This window comes from Salarias fasciatus, chromosome 13, assembly GCF_902148845.1.
Source record: "Salarias fasciatus chromosome 13, fSalaFa1.1, whole genome shotgun sequence".
In the NCBI taxonomy this organism is placed as follows: Eukaryota; Metazoa; Chordata; class Actinopteri; order Blenniiformes; family Blenniidae; genus Salarias; species Salarias fasciatus.
Genome location: NC_043757.1, coordinates 16,959,886 through 16,987,168, shown reverse-complemented (window position 1 = coordinate 16,987,168; position 27,283 = coordinate 16,959,886). Strand labels below are relative to the sequence as shown.

The following is a 27,283-nucleotide window of genomic DNA, read 5'->3' as shown; positions in this document are numbered from 1 at the left end:
CTTAATAAATACTGCATCGAAAGCACTAACTGGTACTCAACCATTCAGCAATTTCATTTGCAGGACACCTATATAGCAATGTGTTAACCTGTTGACAGGGTGACCCTGCTCTTGTTCAGGGACCCCCATCTTTATAGTCACAGTACTTTGTACATCAACTTTGGTGTAAGCCCTTAGAAATTGCCCGTGTTAATGTTTTCTTTGTATTTCCATGACCTTCCATGTTGTTACACTGTGAAAATGCAAAGCTGCAAAACATGTGAATTCAGCAAATAGCTTCAAGTGTTTTAAAACCAGATTACATTTTATAAATTATTAATCATTGTATCAGAAAACAAACATAAACACAGGATCCCCCTTACCAGCTCAAGCTGGTTTAAAATAAGAGGAAAAACATACAATGTAAGCATATAATATAGCAAATCATTAAGGGCTTTCTGGATGTGGAGATGGAATATTCTTTATTGATGTAAGTTTTTGGGAATCTGCAAATAGAGGATGGGTCACACAGTGAGGCAGTGGTTATTATTCCTACCGGTCTCTCACATTGTCTCTCTCTCCCTCTGTGTTTTTGCCCTTTGATGGACTGGCGACCTGTTTAGGGTATCCTTGTTCATAGCTGGGACTGACTTCAGCGCCCTAAGAGCCTGCACGGGATGAAGCAGCAATGAGGATTTATGGAAGGATATACATGTATAGGGCAGCAGGAAGTACAAATTATGTTTGGGTTTTGGTCCTTTATGATAAAGCTGACCTTCTTTTGTAGTCAGTCATTACAATGTATTTGAGGGGGGTATCAGTCTGTTTATTCTGAGTGGCCACTCTTACCATCTGCTGCAGGTCTTGCCTGTTTTTCAGTGCAGCAATAGTTCAAGAGGGTTTATATTACTGACTGATGGAAGAATACTCTTCAAAGAAGACACAAGTTTATGGGCTTGGTCTCCGGAGGCTAACAGTATGCATTTGATACTACAATATTTTGAGCAGCACCCTGGATTTATTTATTTTTTATTTTTTTTTGAGGAAAGTGGATGAAAAGATTAAAGTTATTTCCTGTTATATAGTAATGTATTAAACAATATAAGGAAGTGGAGAGTGTTATAGATTATCTTTGTAGATTAACCCATAAAATAATTTATGACATTATACGTTCAAGATATTTGATGTAGTTACTCCTTGTACTCTCGCTACACACACTGATACCCCGGTGTGTTTAGTGGAGTTGCTTCTTGCACTCTTTGTTTTGAGGCATTTCCCTCTGGAGTGATTTCCTCTGCCGGCGCGCGTTCACGTCGCAGAGCGCTTCCCCTTCCGTGCTGGTGCCCGCCACAGCAGCGATAGAAAATGGCGAGTCTGTGCAAACGGCAGCAATGCACAATCGACAGGCGCGGCTTTCGGCAGGAACTTGACTCGTGGCGACACAAACTCCTTCACTGTGTAGGTAAGGACAACCTCGGCTACGCAGCGAGCGTTTTTACAGGTTGAACGGCGCTTCTGCGTGACCTTTATCCGTGTAAATAACCATCTGTTACCGCACTCACTCGGGGCATCACCGAGCGACTTTTTTTGTCCTCAAGTATTTCCTTCTCACGGCAGCCAACCGAAGCTGCTACTCCGATGCTGCACTTTGTGGCAGTCGTACACCGCGTTTTGGTGTGTTTTTTAACCGCACTTTGGAGTCTGAATCGAAAACTTTGTTGATCTGATAGCGTATCGTTAGCTTGTTTAAAGGGCACAGTGCTTGTTTTAAAGGGAGTGTCATGGGCGACGAGTCGGCCGAAATCGCTCGCTGAAATGCGCGTTCCCGTGCGGTGAGAGGATACTGTATTTTGGCTGGGGGAGGGCGGCGTACAGTAAAGCACAGTGGCGATGTTTTCACTTAACACCGTGCTCGCGAGCTTCTCTCAAATTGCCGTCCGTGAACGCGCCGTGCTGCATTGAGGAAGTGACAGAGACCCCGCTGCCGGGCGACGATACGCCAACAAACTTGTCCCGCAGCTAACGCCAGTTAGCCCCCTTAAAACAGGTAGCTAAAGAAGCGTTTGTTGACCTGGTGAATAGGCTTGTATCGTTTGTATGGGCGTCACATGCACGTTTGCACAGCGTGCACGTGACGGCAAGGAATTGATAATTGTGAACGTATGTATTGAGCTAAAAGTATACTTCGACAACATATACGTATTTACACACGGATGTTATGTAGCTCAAAGCACCAATTTATCGCATCTAGGTACTAGAACGTGTGTAGGTCGGCTATCTAAATAAGTCATAATCATTTAAAGCTATTCTACTGCATAAACTGTTTTCTTTAGTGCAATAAAACTGTTGGGTCAATTGTGTGTTTGAGCTACTTGTCAGACTGTATGATAAATGCTAAATATGTCTCTGAGTATTGATTTTTTTTTTTATTTTCTTGTCGAGTTTTGTTAAGCACGTTTAAATTTATTAGCCTGCTGGTGGTATATCTTCATGAGTTACTGTATATACCTCCTTGTAAGAGATATCTCGCAGCAACACCATAATGTAACGGAAGCGCTTTCAGCTTAAACATATTCAGACCCCAACCCCACCTCATATCAACGTGGAGCAACTACAAAAGCAGGCCAGTTGTATCTTTAAGGACCCCACCCACCCTGAACATCTCCCTGCTGTCCTCTGGAAGGAGATATAGACTCAAAGCTTCTACCCACAAGCTGCCAACTCCCCCTTCACACCCACACACATTAGCTTGTGTACAACCTCCTGATTAGACTTGATGTTCAGTAACCACCCTACCTAAAAACGGATTTGCTGCAACTTTGTTTTTATTGCCAGAAGGAGTAGTTTAACCATTTCTGAAACAGTTATAACAATGCGTGTTTTGTATTATATTTCATAAAGACCCTTCTCAGCAGTAACACTACTATAGTTTCCCTACTCGATATTGAGTAAAACAGGGACTTGCAATCACTGGCTATGTTGTCTACTATGTGAATTCTAAAGAATGTTTCCTATTCTTTACTGCTTCGATGCGTGACAGTGTTCTCTTTCTGACAACACTATTTGAATGTTTTACTTGCATGAAAAATCAACACCCGTGATCTAGCCTCCATACTTTAATTAATTTCCTCTTGCATGGTGTTGAATCAATTTTGCTCTAATTGGCTCTGGGCTTTAAATATTTCTAGCTAAAACTGGATAGATCAGATTAGACTAAAAGAAAAAAGCCTTTTTCAGTGGCCACTCCTATTGAAATTACTGGATACAAGAAAACTCTTAAAAAGTATGACTGTAAACTAAGCTGTTGATGCACTGCAAGACGGTGTCACATGTGACATTATGTGACACATAAATGTGCCACATAATGAATGTAAACACCTCGTGCTTTATGAAATCCCTTGTGACTTTATCTTTGTCCTCACATTATTATAGATTACTAATATTTACATTTGTAGTTTCAACAAGCTTCATATACATGATTGTAGGGAAGGGACAGACCTTTTGAAATGTATGTGGACTTATCCTTGTGACTCAGTAATATTGCAGAAAGCGATGTAGACACTGCACTTTCACACACAGCCCTCACCACACAAATGAGCAGTTGCTGAATTAATCCAATATTTTTTTACCTACTTCATGCTCATAAAGCAGTTGTCACTTGCTATTTGTGCTACAGAGATATTATGAATTACTTGGAAGGTCTTTCAGAAGGATTATTATTTATTTAACCCATAAAGGAAAGCAACATGCTTTATAAGGAAATAGATTCTCTATTGATGCTTGCTTTTGAATTGGATAGAAAATCAATTGTAACCCTGAACCATGAAGATGGAAATTACCCAAAACTGTCTTGTTCACTGTTGTATAAGTCTATTTTATATTTCATGCTTTATTATTTAAATTTTAATGTGGAGGCATGAATTCACGCTGTGTTTATCTTACAGTTTTTGGCAGGATGTAAAACAGATTTTGAAACGGCACTTTAAATTGTAGGACATAACGACTATTTTTAAAAGCCTGAACAGCACTTCTCACGCTGCTGATCTCAAAATGTCACATTAAATCAATTTCACTTTAAATGGCTGCTATGTATAGATCTTATTGAGATGTGAATTGTAACTGGCTGTGCAGACAAAAAGTAGGCCCTCACATTTCCTGTCATTTTAGATTTAGACTTTAGTTTTTGTCTTAATTACTATATACTAGATCGCTGTAATTGTGAGAATTTATTACTGTCATATTGCAGAATAATTAGAGTCAAGAGAATTTGTGCTTGAATTATTTTTAAAATGAAATAACACTGTTACTATAATAGCAGATTAATTTATAGTATTTTTATTATTGTAAATAATTTATTTTCATGACTGGGAACATGTGTGGACCCATCCAGAAACATCTTATCAAGCCAAGGGGCTGCACTAGGTGTGCTGTGTGCTTATCATTGCAAACATAATGGAGACAGAAAAACAGCTGTGGAGTCGGGGCTGTTTAGTCATTCTGTCCTTTATGATTGACAAATGTCCCTTGTGTTTGGGCCATAATTGTGAAGCTGCAGAGAACATGACAACAGCTTCAGTTTGCTGGCTGCAGAATGGCATATTCTATCCAGAACAACAAGGACACACTTTTGTTTGGCTTTTTGGTGGAGAGGGCTGCACGCCACCACCACCCAGCTAACACTGAAATGGACATTTTGTCTTTGTGTATTTAATGTGAGCAGTAAAACTGCAGGGCAGAGACAAGCGCAATTGTCCTATAGAACAGCAGAAACAATTGTCTGTATGTTTCCCTATACATGTGTTTATGGTCCTCCAGCCCCCAGATGCAAACTGTGTGGCTGAAAGTGTGTGTTCTGTCTGCATTTGGGAAAATTGGGAGCGGGGCAGCACATGCTGACATTCAGAAATGACTGGAATGTCAGTTATTCATCCTTGCATTGGATGTGTGAATGAGTAGGAATAAGGATTGGCTCATGTAAATAACAAATATGAACATCACACAGATTGTCTACTCTAGCTGATTATTTAATTTTTTTCCATTTCTTTTTTATTTTTTTTAAATTCAGCTTGCCTCCGTTAGATTTTTGACCTACATTTCCCTAATTTGCAACAAGAGCTGTCCTGATTTTCGTTTGCATTTTACAAGATATGACCAACAGCTTTAATGACTGCCTATGACTGTGTGTGTTTGTGCATGCATGCATGTGTCCTTTTTTTTCCATTTTTGCCTAAAATAATGATGGTCTCGTATTTGTTATTCAAAGTTATGCTTTGTGCAACATTACACCATTTGACTGTCAGTTTGCATCATATCATGTTAAGTATTCATGGAGTGTTTTTTTTTTTTTCACTGTAGATGTTGCTTAAAGCTGCCAATGCACTGCTGCACGGACCGGTCCAAGAACTCTATTTATTGTGAATTTATTCCTGTAAAATCACATTTCAAGCTGTGATTTGCTGGCTGTCATGAAATGTCTAATGTTATCAGTTGAGTTAACCTGCATTAAGTTGCATCTTCTGAGTGTTCTGCTTGACGACAGCCAATGATTTTTCAGATAAATAGACACATTGCTCAATCTGTTGGGCTGCAGCAGAAAGAAGATTTTCGTGCACAGCAGCTCAGCTAATTTGTGCAACTTTGCCATCTCTGCACTCATCCTCTTTCAGCTCCAGCCTTCAGCCCCCAGCCCCATCTTACATCTTCAAAGCGCATTGCTCACGGAGATCAGTGACCCTCTTCATACAAAATTATGCTCTCGTGAGCATCATAATCTAACCATGAGTATAATTTTAAAACATGATGCAGCCCTAAATGATTCAACAATCAAAATGTTTTCCATGTCTTAAACCTCTGGTGGAAACTGACAGCTTTTAGCAAACACCTCATTGACTTCACACTAATTTGAGCTAAGAGAAGATCCTGTTCTATGAGCTTGTGGTCACTGCTTCTGAGATGCTATGTACAGTACAGTAGTTTGAGTGGGGGATGGGTTGAGTGGGGGTTGATGCGGCACTCACTGTACACCCTCAGTATTACAGCAGTACAGGAAAGGGTGGATCATAAGGAACATTGCATCGTCATTTTGTGCCTGTATGCTAATATTTTATCACATTCAAATGTTTTTTTTTCACATCAGTGAATCATAAGTTCATTTGAAATGTAAATTTGTCTGTACTGTAATGAGATAAAGACATACTAAGAGGGATGTGCCACAGAAGTCCCACACAGTAATAGATTTGTCAACTTTCCTCTTTTTCCTGAGGCTAATAGGCATAAAGGCGTGTTATTAAAAAAAAAAAAAAAAAGATTCTAGTTGTAGTAAAAAACAAATGTTATTAAATGTAAAATGCTATGAAAAAGACATCTCCAGCATGGATACCAGTGGGCAATTTTTTTTGCCACAAAGCGCTGTGTGTTTTTGTAAAAGCTTAGGCTTTTTTCTGCTTCAGTCACTGAATCAAGCAAACCATTGAGAAAGTAGTCAAAATGTAGATGCTTTGTAATCTGTTTCCCATAAGCCTCTTGATTCAGTTTTTAAAATCACTTTATAATAAATTGTACCACTCCAATGTTGTTTTAAACAAATCATTTGGATTATAATTTAATTAAAACTTTGTAATCTGGCTCACCATCAGTCAGAAAGCAGCAGCAACTGTTGATGGTCTTGTAACTGACAGCATAATGTAAACTGACAGCATAATGTAATATAGTGATGGACACTTGAAACATTCACAACAAAAAATATATAATGGGTCTTTTTATTTTTTGTATTACATTGACTCAGTCACAGCAGTGTTTATTCTATTATCCTGTACCAACGTCACATACCAATATTCAGTTTTTATTGAAAATTAAATGTTACTTGATCATTCTCTCTGTAGTGATTTTTCTTATAACATTGGATTGACATTAGATTTTCGGAAGTATCAATCTTCATTTAATCCTTCAAACGTGATGAGGAATTTTTTTATGAGAACAAATTTTACAGTCTTCCTTTAATCAGTGTGTCTTCATTTGTCCCCCTAGATGCTTTTTAGTAAATGTACTGTCATGCACGTGGCAGGGATGACAAGAGGGCTGTTCTTTGATTCTGTACATACAGGACGTTGACTATTTGGATCCAAAAGCAAGCCATGTATTTCCAGAAATAAGCAGCAGAAAGGGTTTTATCAAGCATTATGTTTAATTCACAGTGATGTACAGCATAGGTTAAGGTTGGGATTTAGGAAGGTTAAGCGGATCCTAGATCTGTAGGATTTCTCTTTCTGAGTGCAAGTGGAAAGGACAAGAGTGTCACACACACACACCAAATCTTTCAGTCTCTGATTGGCTGGAGATGTAGGTCAGAAGAAGGCTAAGGCAGATTGGACCGAGTTGCTGCTCACCGTGAGTGTGCACAAGCTCCATGAAAAGGCTCGGAAAGTTTTCATGGTCAATGTGTGTGGCTGACATTTGATGGAGGTAATTTATTAGATTATAACATGGTTCCTTACCATGTCATGACTGGAATTGATACTTTCCATACAAAGTAGTTTTAAGGCTCTGTGGTTATTGAAAGTGAAGAAGCAATCGCTCTTAGGTACAGAACTGTCATCCTGGTGAAATGTCTTGATAATGCCTTATAGTTATGGGAGTGTTTTTATTTCTTCAATTATTTAAATTCATTAAAAAAAGAAACAAAATGTAAAAAGCAACTGAGTTCCGAAGAGAACTGAATTATATGTTGCTCACTATTTTAAATTCAGTTTTCCTCTCCAGAATGAAAGAGTAGTTAATTTTTCATGCCGGCATACCTCTGTGAGAATTAAGCCATGCCACAAAATGTCTGCAGGAAAGTGCATTATATATGTTGTGCAAATTTTATTTAAATAACAAGCCATCAAAGGTTTGGAATACCAAATGAAGACGAGTCATCCTTCTCTTCACATAGAGTTGAATGATTGACAGCAATGACACATGATGCCCTGTAGCTGAAAATTAAAAAAAAAAGAAGTCTGTAAAGTAAACTACTATGCCATAACAATTCTTGATTTATTTCTGATGACATGCTGTCAAAGCAGTCAGGGCTGCTGGAATGGTTTTTGCCCTTGTACTTGCAACAGTTTACCAGTCCAAATTGTTTTCTCTTTGTATTAAGTGTTAAAGATTTTAAAATATGAGAACATTTTTTTTGGCATGTTGTATTTTTATATCTGTACTGTTTTCTTAACGTTATTGTCCCTAAAATGTTATGCAAAGCCATGTAAACTTCATACAGAAGACAAGGTATATGTAGCAGCAGTCTGGTGCTCGTTCTATTCCCTCTTTGCTGTAAATAATTGGTGTATCTTCCTTGTAGTGTCTTAAAGGCTAGATACTGTGATGTTTTCTTTGCATTGAAATAGTATTTAACATGCGATAGCTGTAGTGAACTGAGGGGAATACAGTGAATTGAGTTGCTAGTGGTTTTTATTCAGTTTTTTTTGGAGGCGTTTTAACTGTGGCCACTCTTCAGGTTTTTATATACTCATTTATTTTTTAAAGCTTGCATGACAATTCTACATGCTATCAATATTTCATCTTCAGCACATGTAGGAAGCTTGCTCTTTTAAAGTTGCGTCGTCGGCCCCAAAATGGTCTGATTTTTGAAGGACCACTGTACCATCCTCTGATGTGCAAGTAGGAAAAAAAAAACCCACAATGTTGCCTCCAAGTCATGGTTTACAGTATGACACATTTGTAAATGCCCTAAACTGAATTCCTGAAGAGTAGTTTGATGTCATAGTGCTGCTCTGTCAAACGAAAGTGGATGACCTACTTTCCTGCTCGTGCCTCTGAAATATTTCAGAAATAGGATTGGATAGCTTCAGCTGAAGTCCTGTGCACTAACCCAGAAACAGACTCACGCTGCAGCTATAGGCAAGGCTGTGATTCACCACTTGCCCCCCTCCCCACTCCTTTTCTCTCTTTATGTTTGGCTGCTGAAAAGTGGGTGGGAATTTGTTGGGAAGCAGAGTGAGGCATTTTAACAGATGACAGCTTTTGTTGAATTCACTGTGAGTTTTGGAAGGGAGTGGATGCTAAGGGCCCACTACTTTTTCTGACCGTTTCAGAAGATACAGTGTAAGTAGACATTTACTTTGATATGCAGTTCAGTGACTTCCTCTGTCAATGTCTCCTGTCTAACTTGGAATATTTGATTTTGTTTAGGCCTGAATATTTTTTTGTACTTGTCAGTGATCCTGATCCATGGGTTGTATCTTGCTTTTAAATAGTTATATATTATATCTTTGACGCATTAGCATGGTTGGAATCATTACTTTTGGCCTTTTAGTCGTTGACACTATTTGAGCAGAGCACTCTCATTTAAAATCCAGTTCAGTAGACAGATGTTCTCTTTGACCTCTTTAGTGCTTGATTTAACGCATGTACTGGTTTTGGATTGGTTATTCTGACCCTGCGGCAGTAAGCAGACATTTCATATTGTGTTAATGCACTGTTAAGTGAAGTCTTCTGCAGCATAATGCACTGCATTTTTCAAACAGCTGAGACTGTAGGACACCACCATTACATTTGTAATGTATGTAAAATATTTCCTCCCACTGTGCATCCGAGTGTTTTGTGAGTTGCTGAACTGTAAACTCTCATTTAGTGGACTGTGAAAATGTGGTTTTTGCTTGATTTCCTGATCCTCAGCATTTTCATAGGATGCTCTGACACCATTACCCAGCTATGTTGATACTGGCTGTTTCTTTTTTGTGTTACAGTCACTCCCAACTCTGTAGGTGCTTTAGTTGCTTGGCAACAGGAGGATGGAGTGCACGTATTTACTGTTGAAGTAAAAACCTGGGGTGAAACCTGATGATGTGTGTTTTAACAGAAGCAAAGGGTAGCTTACAGCAGTTGTCAAGTTGAAACAGAGAGGTTAAGACAACCCTGGGTGTATGGCTAAGATATTATCACATACAATGCTGTTGATGTACAGTAGGCAAGGTTTAAGCATTTTTTTTCCCTATGAATGCAATAAATTAATTTGTGCCCTCGGGCAGTAAAGGTTGTTTTTAACTGTGATTCATTTTGAGTCTTTGTTCTGCTACTTTTGGTTTCAGAACCAAGCCTTAATTAGGAGTGAACAAACCACGTGAACAAATGTTCAGATTGGATATGTTCAGATTGCCTGTGTATACTTCTGGAAACTCCATATTTAATGAATCTTCTGTCAATCCTCAGGTTTTGAGAGCATTCTTGAAGGTCTCTTCGATCCAGAGCTGGTAGAGGATCTGAAATTATTTAAGGGTAAGTATTTCAAATGGTTTATTTTTTCATTTGCAGCAAGCATTTGTGAATGACATTTGTGTTTTTAGTGAAATGTTATATGTGCACGTGATGACAATGCTGCTGCACTGTACCATCTGGTACCCCTGTCCAGTCACCCTAAACAAAACGGGCCCACTGACTGCAGAAGAGAAGATGGTTTGTGTTCTTACAAAGTTGGTGTTTTGGATGACGTGGGGACATTTGAAAAAGTCCCAGTACACATTGCCGCACTTTATGGTTTTGTGAGACAATAGTAAGCATTATTTGGCTTCTCAGTACATTTGCAGCGAGTCCCAGCAGACTTTCTACAATAGCACTTGTGGTTGAGAATTCACTTGACCTGAAATTTATGTAACACTGATTCAACCAGTCTCACTAAATCAAATCCAAACACATCTCTGTCGGGAGTCTTGTTATTCATTTGTGCACTGTAAAGTATTTAATTCTAACTGAAACTAGAACATTCTGGATTTCAGAATAACTTAATAGGAAGCAATTTTAGGCTTGAGCTTTATATTTTTAAATGTATATATTGTCAATACAATTCAAAGTAGACAAACATCAGATTTTGCTTGCATTAGTGGTAAACTTATGAAGTCAGTAAGTGAAAATCCTAATGTTTCTTTGTTTGCTAATTTTCTCATCTATCTGTTATTTCATTGCCCGTTTGTCTTTTTGTCCACAGATTTCGAGCCAGTTGCAGTGTCTGATTGGTCATTTGATGAAAACTGTCTTTTCTGCTGTTTGAGACGAGATAAAGTAAAAGTAAGGCTCATTGTTAAGTTTTTATTCAATTCAGTTGCCATCGTGACAACTGGCAAACCTCATTAGAACTGTCGTGCTTTGGAGCTTTTCAATCAGTTTTGATAAGTATGCTAGACATATGAGCTAAAGAGCACACTCCAGACTTGCTTTGGGAGGCTTTAGGGTTTATATCAAGAAAAAGGGGGTTTGAGGATTATTGATTCCCTTGTTGAAGTCGTCATTGTTAATCACTTTGATTAGTTCACTCATCTCAGAAATGAATAGTGGTTCTGTTTGGGTGTTGATAATGAGTTTTTTTTTTTTGTTTGTTTTCACAGGAACACCTAATTGGCTTGAACAGTGAGGGGATTGAAGACACACCCAAACCCCTCCTGGTTAAAGATCAGATCACAATCAGCAGGCTAGAAAAACAAGCTGAGGAATTTCTCAATGCAGTCCTCTGCAGAAAAGGTGAGTCCTCGTCGCTCTATGAAGGGATCTGCTCAGTTTTTCTTTTTTGTGTGTGTTTTTAAGACACTACAAGATCTTTCCATGTAGAGGGAGAAAGGGGCCATCTGTTACTAAGCTTTAATGTAAAGATTACAGCTTTTATACAGGACACAGGAAATGACCCCAGCTTCTGTTTTTTTTTTTTTTTAAAGGCTTTTCTTTTTTGCAGATTATAAATCTATGTCGGCAAGTTTTGTTTTCATGTTTGGTGTGTGTGACTCAGTAAAGGATCCCTGACTACGCCCTTTTGATGTGTGTATTTCTGTTTCTTATTCTCTTTGCAGATGTGCCAAATTTTTCAGATCCACACATTCCAGTAGTGGCTCGAGAGATCCTTCAGAAAATGATCAGACAGTTTGCTGCCGAATATACCTCAAAAACCAGTTCCCCTCAGGACAGTTGCTCAGATTCCCAGCATCACTCTGACCAAAGCCTGTCGACCCCACCGTTGCTGTCAGGGGCTCCTCCTCCACCCAGCAGCCCCGCTGGAACCCTGTCCGGGCCAACACTTAACCCCGTCCTCAGCAAGCTCCTCATGGCTGACCAGGATGCTCCTCTTGACCTCACCATCAAGAAGCCCCTGGCAGAGCCGACTGAACAAGGTAGTGTGACACCCGTCACTGAAGAGCTCACCAGTTACTGAAATGTTTCACTTGTCATTGACCAGGATGCCGTTTTGTTGTTTTCACCCCCTCTGTTTTAATAGATGGAGTTCTGGATTTATCCATCAAAAAGAATCGCTATTGCAGCAGCCTGCCCGTTCATAGTCCCACCTCCACAATAAAGGGGTAAGAAATTCATATTTTTTTTTTGTTGAATCTCCTGTCTATGTATAGAAGTGCTTTTGAAGATAATACACTTGAGTTATGATGAATGACAGACTATGGGACCAAAGTAATGCACAATGTATCTGTACTATCATTAATGCTTTGGCATAAACTCAGGCCTGAAATTAAAGTCCAGAATTTGTTATCTGTCTAGCACCATGAAGAAAACAAAGAAATGAAAATGAACAGAGTGAGGGGAACACATGTTCTATCTACTCCTATGCTGTAATTCTGCTGAAGTTCACTCTAAAAGATCCCAGAGGATGCAGTTAATTCTATTCTATTCCAAATCACTTACTCAACATGTTCTAAGGTAATGTAGTTGTATATTTCTAAAGTCTCTAATATGATCAACCACAAATTGAATGGCTAATGTGTCCCAAAGCAATCTAGTAGTTTGACCAATTTCTGTAGATTGTTTCCATACATATACTCTGGCCAGTTAGGTGGATATTAAATGATGAACTATCCAACGTACCTTTAGTCAAAATGGTCACCAGGTAAATTCCATGAGAGAAAATCCCCTGTTCCAACAATTTAACGAACCTGCCTGAAGGCAGAGGAAAGTCTTTCTATTCAGTTTCAGTTCAGTCAGTGTGTTAAAATGTAAACATTTAGACATTAGAATGTTAACAGTATCGTTGTAACAACATGAATCCTGTTTTTCTGTGCTCAGTCAGTTTTAGCTAAATCACTGGGCTGTTTCCTTCTGATTTAGTCTCATGTTTCAAGCTGACATATTGTTTAATCTTAATTGAATTATACATTTAATTATTTTCAGAAATTAAACATGCCAATAACAGTAATTAGTTTGGGATTAATTAAGCGCCAATGGTGTTGCTTTCTTCACTACTCTAATAGCTGATATTTTATTCATCGTCTAACAGGCCCCTCTTTGGTTTTTATCTTCTCTGAGATGCACTGGGTCCACAGTTTATTTAACATTTCTAGCTTGCTCTATCAAAGCAGAGTAAAGAAATGAAAATAAATAAAACTAACAGAGAGGTGAAGTAACAGATAACATGCTCTGGAGTGTGAAAATACTGAAGCAAACATATTAGCTTTATATCAAGTAGTTTGCTGCCCAAACAGTTAACATACTTTAGACAATAAGGTTCGGAGATTCCCACACTGTGCCTTAAAAGAAAACAACGTGAAGTTGAATATTTTGTAACTTAACTGATGCTCAGGCTTTGAGTGAGATGACAACCCTCTGCTGGCTTACTCTTTTATTGCTGTGCTTGTTTAGTGGTAACGTCACAAACAAAATTTCAAGAGCTGCATTTGCATCATTGCGTCATTTTGTAAGACAGAGTTACTTTGACCTGCTTAACATCCACATGCAAAAGCTCCCTTATTGCAATGACAAATAATCCCTCCTTCTGGCCATGACTTTTGAGCCACTGGAATACTAAGACTTGCATGTATTCCAATAAGTGCCTTTTCTTTGCTTTCATCTTCACTGTTTCTTTGCCCTCTTCTTTCTTTCTTATTTCCTATGTTGATGCAAAATTTGTGAGAAATTATCAAAGCAAGCAAATAAAACATTGTCAAACTTGAGCCTTTTTTGTTCTGAAAAGTCACGCACATTCACACAGTCAGTTGCTCTTAAAGATAGTGATGTTACCAAAGCAAGGTCAAATAATAAAGGAGTGGCCAACATCCTCCCCTCCCCAACCCATCCTCCTTTAGAAAAGAGAAAAGGGAACTGTGCAAGCGCTGCTTACACCCAATTTCCTTCCATTCAATCAGGCGATCCTTGCGAGCGGATGGACATGTCGGGCTGTTTATGAGGAGCCTACAGGATGGGAGGAGGAGGGAGAATTTCGGCCACTCCACCTGTTATAAGCCTTCGTCTCTCGCTTACTCGCTGCACATCAAAGAGGAGGCCGATCTGGAGAGCGACCCAGAGTCCCCTCGCAGCCGTAACAACAGCTCCAGCCCTCCCGACCTTTTCCGAAATGTGTCTTCTCCACGGTACTCCAAAACCCATTTTGGGGCCCTACTGAAACTCAAAACCAGCAGTGAAGCTACTGAGCACCTTAAAGATATACCCAGGTTGTTGGAGGCTGCGGGACTTTTGACAAAGTCACTTGCATTCGAGAAGGGAGCCCTCCAGGAGACGTGCAGCCTTCCACTTTCTCGCTCATCATCTTTTGACCTCAAGATTCCCCAGGTGCGGGTTTTAGCCACGGGAACAGACGCAGCCTGGGATTCTCTGTCCTCCGATTATTCAGGTTCACTCTGTGAGAACGGCCTGGGGAAAAAACTCTGTTCCATTCTGCCAAAGCAGATCCACAAAAAGAGCAATGGAAATTTGAATAACTCAGGTTCAGAATACTGGCCTTACCCCGCCGACCGCCAAGCCTTGGGGGGGAACTATCCCATGGACTCGGAGTCGGATCTAGCTAACAAGCAGCCGAGGAAGAAACGGGGTCGGTACAGACAGTACAACACCGAGCTGCTGGAAGAGGCCATCGTGGTGGTGATGGGTGGGAAAATGAGTGTGTCGAAAGCCCAATCAATCTATGGCATTCCACACAGCACCTTGGAATATAAAGTGAAGGAGCGCCTGGGGACCTTGAAACATCCTCCCAAAAAGAAAATGAAGCTGCTAAGCCAAGTGGATCAGCTGGGTGTTTCACAGTCCCCCAAAAGGAAAGAAGTGCAGAATTCCCAGCTCATCGCCTCTGAGAAAGGAGAGAGTGCGTCTGACGAAAATGGGACTGATTTCCATGAGGGGAGCCTCTCATCAAATGAGTGATACATTCATTACCGACTAATAATGATTTTAATAATCACTGCATTTGAAAGACAGTGATAGAACCTCACTTGGTGGTCTGTAAAGCCTTTTATATTCATATTTATTTATCTTACTAAATTTTCCCCTTGCCCTTTGATCTATTAAAGAGTAATATATTTGTGTATAAATATATATATCCTAAACACTTAAGTGTTTATTTATTGGGAAAATATAAAATGTTATTATACTGCTGCATATTAATTGACCTTAGTTTCTGAATATAGTTTTAGCTTTGAGGAGGGTAGGTCCTCTCTCAGTATGGGTATCCTATAGTGACAGAGGTACAGCTTGTGTGAGGATATGGCGCCCCACAGTGTCTCCTCTCAGTATTTGTCACATGTTCACAGTAAATGCAGAGAAATTCCTAACAAAGTAGGTGCCTCAATTATATTCAACCTAAATATGTTCTTGTGTAGGCCAGCCAATGAAGTGTCTGTCACTGTTTTGCAGATGCACGTCTACAACTAAAAATGCACTTAGGAGATGTACTGGTGTGTTTGTTGAAATACTGAATCATATTTATTATTTATTCTGTACGTAATATAATTACTAGCCTGATTTTTCACTCTCCTATTTAATCCCATTTCACCTCCCAAGTTTTCTCCACTTCCATCTTTCCCTGAAATGATGTTTCTGCAATAGTACTGGCATTGTGTTTTCATTGTTCTCACTGCACTCAGGTTAAGTTCAGGTTGGGATGCAGTACTTGTCAGTTTGCGATATTGCATCACTGTAACACAGACATATATATATATACCTCAGCTACAGAAATGCTCAGCTAAGTCATTACCTCTTCTGACAACACTGAAGGATGGAAAACCCAAATAAGCCTTTTGAGGTAACGTTTCAGGGCGTCGAACTGACAAGTATGCGAGTCCTCCACTCAGATGTCTTCGTCTTCACAACCTACCTTAAGTAGTGATCGGTAGCATTTCAGTACCAGTGTAAGCCTTCAGAGCATTTCAGTTCAATGTATTTCAGGGCTCTTACTTTTCAAATATCAGGTATTATTTATGGCACATGACACAAGAAAGGTAGAGTTTGCTTTCTTTTCTTTTATCCAATGCAGGAACATATTGGAATTTTGATCTCTTTGCGAGGGTGGTATCCTCTTATAGTTTAGCATTTCCTAACTGTCCAGATCAGCTAACCAGGTTACAATAATGCCTCAGTACACAACTATCCTCGTTTTCTAGGTACCAAAGCAAAAATTCAATGAAAATGGTTTTCTCTTTTGATGTTGAGAGGAACAGCGAGAAGAGTTGGCTGTAGTTTAGATACTGAAAAGATCAATTACTGAATGTAAAATACTATGTATGGCTGTGTATCATTTAACAGCACGCTTTCATTAGAATTAGTGTTTTTATTTCTAGTAGTTTGTTTGGCTGATGATTTGAAGTGCATTTCTGTGCATTCAAAGCTTGTTTCAAGTGGACAAAAAAAAATACAGAAAAGGACTTTTTATCTTGGAGGAAACATTGCAGGCGTGTGGGCCGATGCTTTCCTTCTTGTGAGATTTTCTTGACTGTGTTTGGAAAACCCAATAACCATCTCAGGTAAAGTTTGCTCTATATTAAAATGATTGGATTAGAAGGGTTAAATACTAAACAAAAGGGATTTCCTCCTGACGTTTCCATTGAATTTTTGCTCGATTTTTGTCTCCGCCTCCTGCAGTACCGATCAGGATGCCTTGTCTTGTATTATCACTTTTGCCTCAGGATATTGCAGAATATGGGATCATAGCCCACTGTTTTCTATCAGGTTAACACACAGCTCTCGCAAATCTTTGTAACGATACTTTTGCAAATCTCGCAGCCTTTCAGATGTGCAGTTTTTCATCACTGTGGATGTTTATTAAATGATTTAGATCCAAGCCGTTAAGTGAGTTTAGTTTTAAAGTAACCTGTAATATTATTTAGATTATAGAAAAAAATAACAGACTTCTCATCTGTGAAGTGCAGTTCAGGGACTTTTGAACTTGTATTACCAGTTCTTGTAATAATGATATGACCTCATGCCAGACGGTTACCTTCTGACTTCTACAACTTTGATAATTTTGAGTTTTGTTTTTGCAGCATACGGACACTTCCTACTCCGATTACAGAAACCTTTTTCATGTGGTTTGCATCTTCTCTTGTTCAGAGATGAAGTCACAATTCCACTTCCAAATGCATATTTTCGTAAAACCATTGTCATTAATTACATTACTGTTGCATTGACAATCATCCAGTACACTACTCAAGAATCACACTGTATTTTCAAATACATCTAAACGAAATGCATTCTCACGGTTTCACTCAATTTGTAAATTAATTTTGTCACTATTTAATTTCAATTGTAGCAGATCGTATGGTTGACTACCTCACCTGGATTACCCATATCAGTCTACCGCTCTGATAGCTGTTTTATGTAGCAAATTCTCATCGACACAATACACAATATACAGAGAGATCCTCTATGTAAAAGCAAATCAGTTAAAAAAGGAGTTGTACAAAATGTCACAGTTCAACCATCTGTAAATATAGTGAATCTGTGTGGTTAATTGAACTCTATTCTAATTTTTTTTTTTAATCTCTGGGCTGAAAATGAAATGGTTAAGTGTGTTCATGCTTGTTTTTTTTTATGTTCACTTGGTTAAAAGAACTTCTTTTGTTTTGAAGTAGCTGAAGAGTTCATCCCTCTTATGCTAATAGAATCTCTCTTACTAAAATTATATTTAAAGTTATTTTGTAAATGCAGTATTTATTAATCAATGTTCATATAATATGATAGTTTTATTATCGCTTAAGTAACTATGAATGTAAACAGCTTTAATAAAACGGAGGATTATTCACGGAAAAGTTTATAGACGCAGGTGTACAAAGAATAAAGACTATATTTGACTGACTGACGTGAGAATAGGAATAAGGCTGCCCTACTTTATTCAGATATAGGTTGGTTTTCTTCATTTGGTTAATATGCTATGTGAGGACCAAAGTTTATTTTGCATCTGCAAATAATATGGCTCTTAAAATGGCTCTTAAGAGTTCCCCTGTCCATAAGATTATGTACAGATTTTAATATATTCAAACATATGAAGGAATGACACTGGGTGTACCTTGCATGATCTTATTAGACGTGTGTCATTGGTTGTATATAGTGATGTTTATCTTTAAGGATGTGTATTGGTAATGATTATTGGATTGTTGGTGTTTTTAGTGTGGAATCATCTGTGCGTTAAGTAGGATTAACTGTGACTTTGAGATGTTACTAAACCAGCTCGACCTCTGGTAAATGGTTCACTAAAGCTGTTTGATGAAATGACCTCGTAAAGTAGTCGGTAATTGCCAGATTCTTTATATCACTTTAATGCGTAGCTTCTGATTATTGTGGTTTTTAAACGACCAGATTGGTGTGCTCGTGAAAAATTGTGGACTTTCTTTATAGTGGTTTGGTTTGCTTGTGCTTGTTAAGTCAGTAATTTTATTTCACAGGGAGAACAAGGCATGTACCGTGTGTTATTTCTTTATTGCGATGCTAAGTGAAACAGACTAAAACCCTCAGGGACAAGACACTTACCACTAGTTATTCAGGTACTCCTCTTTACTCCTTAAACCTTACAAGCAGGGATGTGAAGTTAATGAACTTAGCAAAAAAACAACAACAAAAAAAACAAGTCAGGTCATAGTATCAACAAATGTTATTTTTTTAAGGTTAATACTTATTTTCCAATCTCTTAATATTATGTTAAGGTATTTGTCATGTTGTACAAATCACTTTATTTAAGCCAAATCCATCCCTCAGTGCATCTTCTCACAGCTGTATTGGTTTTATGCTCATCGATGAATGTCAATATAACCTCAGCGCAGGTAATATGTTGACCTTTAATTAGACATGTAATTTTTCAGCTTATTTCCAGGTTTAGTGCCTCAAACTACATGTAGAAAAATTGAAAAAAAAAAGCTATTTTGTCAAAAATTCTGTTAGCCTACATGCATCATAGAAATCATTGAGTCATTCCTCCTACTTGCCGCAACTTAAAAGTGGAAAACAGAATTAAGTTTTACGATGTCAGGATAGACACACTGGGGAAGCTATTTTTGGCGGTGCCATACATACAGTTTTTAGTTGTATACATTTTGCAATATTGGTTCACAGTTGTAGAGAAAGTAGTGATCATCATAGGAGAAAAAAAATTCTAATACATATATTCTGTGTGCTTTTAATTCATGTATCTTATGACATGTCACCTCAGGAATTCACATATGGGTTTATTCATTTTCTTGTTGAAGAATCACAGTTTAGAATGACTTCTTTTTTTTTTTTTTCTTAAAGAAAAATATTAATACTATTTTGGTATATGCATAATTATATAAAATGTTCTAAAGGTTTCAGAGAAGTATATTGTAGTCCAACCACAGTAATATGATTGCAACTGAAAATACAGAAATAGCCCTTCCTCTGTTAACTGATTATTTATTTTAAGAAATGACTAATAATGGCACAACTGTAAACTCACAGGTAGTGAAATACCTCCTTTTCTATATCTTCTGACATGCTTGACTTTGCTTTTCGTCATGTCAGTTTGGCTCAGATTGTCGAGCACTTGTGTGTAATTGTCACCTGTTGCACTGGTCATCAGAAACTTACCAGAACTGATGTACTCAATATTTACTGCTTATATGTGTGCTATTTAAAGTGATGAAGATGTGATTGGCTTGCTGTAATCAAACTGATTTACCATTACTAAATGTCTTGTGCATGTATAGTTTTCCTTGATGTATACTGTAAAAAAAACAAAACAAAAAAAAGCACTGGTGTAAAGAAGAATAATGTAGTAGATGTAATAATATAGATGGTCAAGTTCACTGGATGAATGATTAAATTTTAAAAAAATCACTTATTCTTCTAATAAATATGCAACAATAAACAATATAAGGAGTCTGTCGTTTATTTTAACCCTGCTGTACTTTCTCATACTGTATGAAAAATGCTGTTATAATTACCATTGAATGGACATTTTGTTAGCAGATCACAGTGTAAACAGTAGTATGAAGCAAAATTGCTTCTTTCTGGTGCACATTTATTTATATTTTGTTCTTTTTTTTTCTTTTCCTCAGTGAGTCTCAAGATATTCGTGTCACAAAGGCAAAAGACCTGCAGTCCACCTCCACTCTGGTACAATTCATGGCCAAGCTCTGTCCACACCATCAGAGACAAATAGTCAGTGCTATTGGATATCTGCAGACGGAGGTCAAAGCTCAGTCCCATACACATAAGTCCTATAACCCTACGTCTGGTGTCCAGAGAATGGCTTGTTCCCTTGCAAAATCCAGTACAGCCACCCCCGAGCCAAGATTTCCCATTAAGGTTGCTCCCAAGTCTGAAATCCAGGAATTGTCCCATTCCAGTGAAATCGGTATGAAACACGCACCAGGGAGCGCTTTTACACTGAAAACTTCCGTAACTGCTCACCCTGTTTTGGATCTTCGTGGCCCTGAGACTGTAAGTAACAAGGCTTTGACAACTTCTGCTGCTAGTCCAGCGGATCCGGAGAACAACCGTCAAGGTGATCACGCACCTCTAAAGATGAAAATTATGACCAGCAATGTAGCGGCTGGTAAGAGGTTGTCATGTGTGCTCAATGCCTCTCTTTCTTCTAAGCCTGACACTTTGGAGGCTAGACGAGGGAACTCAAACTCATCCAGCAGAACAGAAACTCATAGCGCCCGACTCAGCTCTACTCTGAAAAGACACACACTTCACGCCCGACAAAGAGAAGTCCTTGGTCATGCCAAAGAAATGGCAGCCAAAGTGTTCCCGATCCACATGACCATTTCTTCAGACTCTGCACGGACTGCCAGGAAGACCATCAGAACGGCCACTGATCATCTGACCAAGGACTCCCCCTGTAAGACAGTGATCGACCCTGATCTTGGTCACTGTGACATTGTTTTCATTGACAAACCAATTACAGAGTGTTTTAAAAAACGACACCGCAGCATGACCCCACGCCGCAATGCCAGAAAAAGCACCCGGGGGCATATGTATTCAGATGAAATTTGGGAGTTGAAAACTGTCAGGACACTTGCTGGGAGGGGCAACTGTCCTAACCCCATGCCAGAGCTGATCACCTTAGTCACCCCCAAACAAATATTTTCCCGGCCTGAAAGTGTGCCGCCTTTGGATATTCCTTTTGTTGGAACATGCAGGGAGACAGCAAATCAAGAAATGACCATGGAGCAGTCAGTTGAGAGTGCAATACCAGTAACTGAAGATATCGTTGAGGTAGCAGCCAGTCAAGTAGATGTGTTGGTTAAGACTAGTCAGACAAGCCAGTGTCAGAGCAAGGGGCAGACTGGTCCTCCATCTCCATTCCAGTCTCCAGCTAAAAATATGGAAAGTGCTACGGACATAGATGTAGCGCAAGAATCAACTGCAGATTCAGGCACTACACAAACAAATGAAGAAAATGTAAGTCAGACTCCAGTTGAAGCAGAAAAGGATACCGAATCAGAAGCCCAGGGAGAAACAGATGATAGCACAGAGCAAAAAGTGGCACAAACAATAGAGGAACCTTTCAATAATAAAAGCATGGAAGAAACTGAGCCCCAGCCCCCATCAGATGAACTTCACATTGGTGAGTCTGCTCTCCAGCAGACCAGCTCCTCATCACCAGTTACTCAAATTGAAGGAGAGCATGATAATAGGGAGGAATTAAAAGATGCGCTACCACAGGAATGTCAGCCAGAGAGAGATGTACACTGTGATGACTTAAAATTGACAGAGAAAGTCAATACCACGGGTTCTGATGGGAATGTGATCGTGGAAGAGTCCGAAAAAGAGTTTTCAAAAGTTGATAGCGCCGAGGACCAAGACGACGACGATGATGATCATGACGTGTCCTCAAAGACACTCAATGCACTCCTTAAAGAACTTCCACCCTGGCGCAGAAAAAAGGGTACTAAAATTCTGCTACCGAAGCACATGAGACAAACACAAACAACAATAGTGGGTTATGTTAATGGAAGACCCATAAATGCCTCTGACAGAAGTCTGCGTCGTCGAGCTGGTAATACTAGGCCGCCGTCTAAAACGCCAGTAAAATCTAGTGACGCCACCAAGATTGGTCACTTAGTTACTGAAAGCAGTCCCTCGGAAAAACCAACTCCTAGTCCACACACACCTTCAAAATCAGTCGAGCCAGCTCCTCTAATTGAGAAGTTAGCAGAACCACTTATTAACACATCAAGCCCAATATCAAAATCTCCCGTAAGAACCAAGCAAACCCAGAAACAAAAACAGCCTCAGAGAACTCAAGGTAGTCCTGTACTTTCTGATCCGCCTGCCGATTCTTCTTCCAATACAGAGTCCAAACGGCAGCTTAGATCAGCCAGACAGAAATTGAATGGGACACCACTCCCCACTTCGAATGCCATCACTCCTGTTGCAATTCCTGAAGCAACTGTGACTCCCAGCGTTTCACCTACAGAGCAGGCACCTTCCCCTCTGCCTTCCCATGCACATTCAATCTCCATGTCTCCACTTGTCAGGTTAACAGTTCCTCCACACCCTGAACAGTTAAGACAGGACACAGTTCCAGAAACTGTGGAAGAAAACACTGAAAATACTCAACAAGAAGAAGCAACTGATGAAACACACAAGAGCATACAAGAAAGTCGATTGGAGACCAAACAGAAACTGAGATCTGCTAAAAGTACAGATGACAACAGCAAAAATGAGAAACAGCAACTTGGCGAAGTATCAAGTCCTTTGATAAATAAAAGTCCTGTAAAGGCTGAAATGCAAGTGCAGCTTATGCCATTAAGAAGTAAACGGTTTCTTCGAAAAGAATCAGAAGCAAGTGATGTTGCTTTGCTCCCAAAGCCAAATGTAGAATCTTTGGAAGACAGGGGTGCAAGTGGAGATGAAAGCAGTTCTTCCATGTCAGACAAGCCTACAAGAATGCCATTAAGAAGTGAGAACAATAAAGCAGAAGCATCCCATCAGTCTTTTCCTCAGTCACCCCAGGCTAAAAACAAGAAATCAGCTTTGAGATCACACCAATTGGCTTCACCTTCTACTAGTTCTCCTACTCCAGCTGGAGAGCAGAATGATGTAAGTTCCCCAGTTAGAATAATGCCAGCGAGAGGAAGTAAAGCCCAGGTAAAATCCCCTTCAGCTTCTGCGCCCCACAGCTCACACACGCATATTGGTTCCTCAAAACATGACCCCTCAAAACCAACCACAAACAAGTTCTATCAGACTATGACTGGAGAAGAAAGCCAACACCTAATTACTAATCTGAATATCAGGTATGATAAGATGCAAAAAGGATGGGTACAAATGGACAAAGAGGGTCAGCCAGCAACAAAGTATAGAAACAAGGCAGACAGGCAGGCAGCTATATGGAAAAGCAAACGCAGGACACGAAAACCAAAGTCGTCAGAGCACCAGAAATACTCCCCAGTCCAAATGCTTTTCATGAAAGGTTTTAATCTCACCAGTATTTGTCGCTGGTTTCTGGAATCAACAGAAACAAAGTCCCTCGTCATTGTCAAAAAAGTGAACACGCGTCTTCCATCAGAAACCCAGTTGTGCTTCCACAGCTCGTCGAGCGCATCAGGGACCTCTCAGGGGGTTTTTCCTAGCTTGCAGGCAGAGCGCTTAAAAAAACATTTGAAAAAATTCGCCATTGCTTCTCCTGTAAAAAGCAATCCCAAGAGTCAGAAACTGATTGCTAAAGTGCTGGAGCAAGAGGCTAATGTAGTCAAAGGGAAAGAGAGAGGAGAGCTTCCTAGTACTACTCAGACTCTGAATAAATCATACTCCTCTGCCAAAGCATGTGCACAGAAAAACGAACCCAAGAAATCTTCTGGAAAATCAAAAAATCCAGCGAGCGCAAGGATCCTGAGAAAATATTCCAACATACGAGAGAAGATGCAAGTTCAGCAGACCACAGTGAGACTGAAAGAGGCCTCAAAAATCATTAAAACCAAAAGCATTAAGACACTGGACACTCCAAAGTCTCCCAAAAAATCAAATGTGAAGCCATCTCTGAAGGCACCTAAGTCGCCCCTAACGGTCAGCAAACAAACCAAGGAGGCGGCAGCAAAATTGGAAAAAAGGAAAACGTTGGCTGCAAAGAAATCTCCGAAGCTCGCCGCTCAAGAGAAAGCAGTGAAGGCATCTAGCAGCAGCAGCAGACCTTCAAAAGATGTGACGAAAAAAGAGGTCCCAAAGAGAAGTTCTCAACGCCTTGGCTGTACAAAGGTATCTGGAAATGTTCCCTCTGAACCTTCGAAAAGTAAAGCTGAGAAAAAACACACAGAAACCGAGAAACCACAAGTGGAAAAAAATGCAGTAAATAAAGTGAATTCTGCAAAAACGCAAACTAAAGAATCCTCACATATTACAGCTGCTGAACTGAAAGGCACCGAGAAGGCTGCTGAAACGCCGAAGCAGAGCTCGGAAGTAAAAGTTCCCACCTCACCTGATCAGGTTCTCACCAGATCCCAGAGAAAAATGGAGGCAGCGGCTCCTGCGAGTGAAAGCCCCAGTAATGCTCTGAAGAGGGCCACGAAATCCACAACAGTGCAGAACGCAACGTCTAAATCAGCCAAGAAAACCGACGAACCTGCACAGACGAGGAGTGTGGCAAAGAGAAGCCAGGCCGTCTCATTGCCACGCAGCGCCTCAAAGCTGGCAAACAAGAGAGCTCAGGAGCTTCTGGAGACTCCAGCAAAGCGCACTAGAACATCGCTGTCGAGATAAAATCGTGAAGGTCATCCTTATTAAATTTGCTTTGATTTATCTGGAATTTACTCAGAAGGACCAAATGTGTTTATTTCGTATGCTCATCAGGCCTGTTTTCTGAGGTAACTGTGGAAGAAACCTAATTTGAGATTCATTTATGCTTTTGTGAAGCTTCCGTATGAAAATGCAAATATGACAAACTCGTTTTCCAGTGTTTGGTCTGTGTTCAGGGACGACTCGATGTCTCACTGGTGTAGCGGCTTTCTGACTTTATGTTTCTGCACTCTGACATGGCTGGAGATGACAAGGGCCTCACGAGCTGGATCTTAGAAGTCAGGATAACCAACACGGAACATTAATGAAGTCGTCAAAGTGACTTTTAAGTCATTGATCATAGGGTTTTTTCTTCTCTTTTTTTTATGTACTTGTTGTTGTAGATGATCATGTGCCCGGCATTAACTGTCCAGAGAGCTCTGGATGAAAAGTGTTGCTTGCAAACAGGAGGCAATTTGTATCTCCAGCCTGTCTTCCAATCACAACATTGTGAATATGTAACTGTTGTGACCAGGTGCCTTATTTATGAAGTGTGATAGAATGTGTTGCAAAAATGTGAAAAACCCCTGTCTTTGAGTTAGAGCCCCCTCCCTCTTCCCGGAGAGGCAGCCAGCTGTCTTTGGCTTTGTATCGTGTGCAAACCGTTTCCGTTTCAATCCCTCTTCAAGTTGTTTTGGACGACAGCGTTCATCTTCGGTCCCCACAGCTGCCGGAGCCCAGTCCAGCTTTCTCTGACCAGTCACTTTCATCTTTACGCCCAACATCCCAGAGCATTAACGTTAAGATGTTATTGTCGCTGTATAGGTTTTGACAGGTGTGATTTATATGTGTCATATGTTTTTTTTTTTCTTATGTTGTTCAAAGACAGGTTTCATCTCTGTACATTTACAGTCTCTTTTGAGCCATTGTGTGTTTTAACAATGGGAACTGAACAGTCCACCTGTCACTGCGTTCATCGATTCTTTTCAGTGCGAAGCCGCTTGGAGCCCCTCCTACAGTAATTATGTCAGCCGGTTCAATTTTGCGTACAAAAGCTGTACTGAAGAAAAGATCTGAATTGACTGTGCGACAACCACCTGTGCAACAACCTCCATAAAGAGAACCAACTTCAAAAGAAACGTTCAGCTGGCCATTTAGAATGTTGTTTGCATCTTGAATTTAAATGTAGTAATTCTTCTGGGGTAGTCCACTCACACGCCTGAGTGGTGCGTCCACCTGTGTCACTACTTCTGATTTCTTTTTTTCGTTGTCAATGATTTACTGGCAGATGTTCTCATAATGTGAAGTTTGTTTACTTCCACAGTAGTAACTTGTATTAGTGTAATAGCCAATGGAAAAAAAAAAAAAAAACAACAACCCTGCATTTTTAGCACAGTGTTCCCATGTTGTCATTTCCTTCTGATCATGATTCATCTGTAAATGGAAAACAGGTCCATCATGTTTTTATTGTTATTTAAGAACTCCACATAGTCTTTTGAATTTAGCAGACATGCAAACAGCCCACCAAATATCTGACTTGAACATGTTTATTCTTTACAGTTGCTATTTAAAGATTTTGATTTTGTATATTAGAAAGAAATACCTGCTTTATTTGTGGTAATCCCAAGAATGATGCATCTTTATGTTAAGAACTTTGTATTTTTGCTGGAGCTTATATAAAGATGTTTGAATTTTAAATTTGGTGTCTTGGTTTTTATTTACACTTCTATTTGTTTGTCTTCTATGCAGCTTTGTACATTTTGTTGGGGGTGGATAGAGCTGTTCGCAGCTGGCATTGAGAGAAAGACATACACAGATAAGTCTTGGGACTCGGTGGGTGTCTGGATTGAAGAAGGTATGAGAGAGGAAATCTGCTCATACCGTTTTCTACTTTTGCATGATACATTTAAAAAAAGAAGCCCTCAAGTGAGATGACCCCAGCTCATTAGGGGTGAAGACCGCTGCTTTCCAAAGAGTATATCTACAATACAGAGCCCAGCGGCCTTCAGCTTTTTCTAACCCTCTTCCTGTTAAGCTGAAGAACTGGATCAGATCAGATGTTTTACATGGAGACGTTTATTGATATCATGAGTGATGTTGCATCCACAGGGATTTCGAGACAGTTTTTTGTTGGTCAATCCATCCAGTTCAGAATTTGCAAAAACTAGTCTTCGCCCATATGTTAGTAAATTGTGAAATCTCCTTTGTACATGTTGCACATTATCTATAGTGGTTCAATCAGCGGAGAGACAGGGGACGGTACTGTTCTTGTTGAAAAGGGAGCGCACACAGTGACCCTGTTACAGAGGTACAGATCTCAGAGTAGGACAATAATACAGTGGAAACTGGGAAAATT

At 39.6% G+C, this 27,283-nt stretch overlaps 1 protein-coding gene across 2 annotated transcripts; it reads left to right on the top strand.

Moving 5' to 3' along the window:
- The first annotated feature begins 1,306 nt into the window (after positions 1 to 1,306).
- Positions 1,307 to 26,305, top strand: LOC115398935 (ligand-dependent corepressor). Of its 2 annotated transcripts, none has more exons than XM_030105996.1 (7): positions 1,307 to 1,441; positions 10,189 to 10,254; positions 10,961 to 11,040; positions 11,358 to 11,490; positions 11,814 to 12,131; positions 12,236 to 12,317; positions 20,259 to 26,305. In XM_030105996.1, the coding sequence occupies exons 1-7, from the start codon at positions 1,345 to 1,347 to the stop codon at positions 24,910 to 24,912; spliced, it is 5,430 nt and encodes a 1,809-aa protein (XP_029961856.1). In that variant the 5' UTR covers positions 1,307 to 1,344; the 3' UTR covers positions 24,913 to 26,305. The 2 variants fall into 2 exon arrangements, with proteins under 2 accessions (XP_029961856.1, XP_029961857.1); XM_030105997.1 differs by lacking the exon at positions 20,259 to 26,305 and adding an exon at positions 14,109 to 20,027.
- The last annotated feature ends 978 nt before the right edge of the window (positions 26,306 to 27,283 follow it).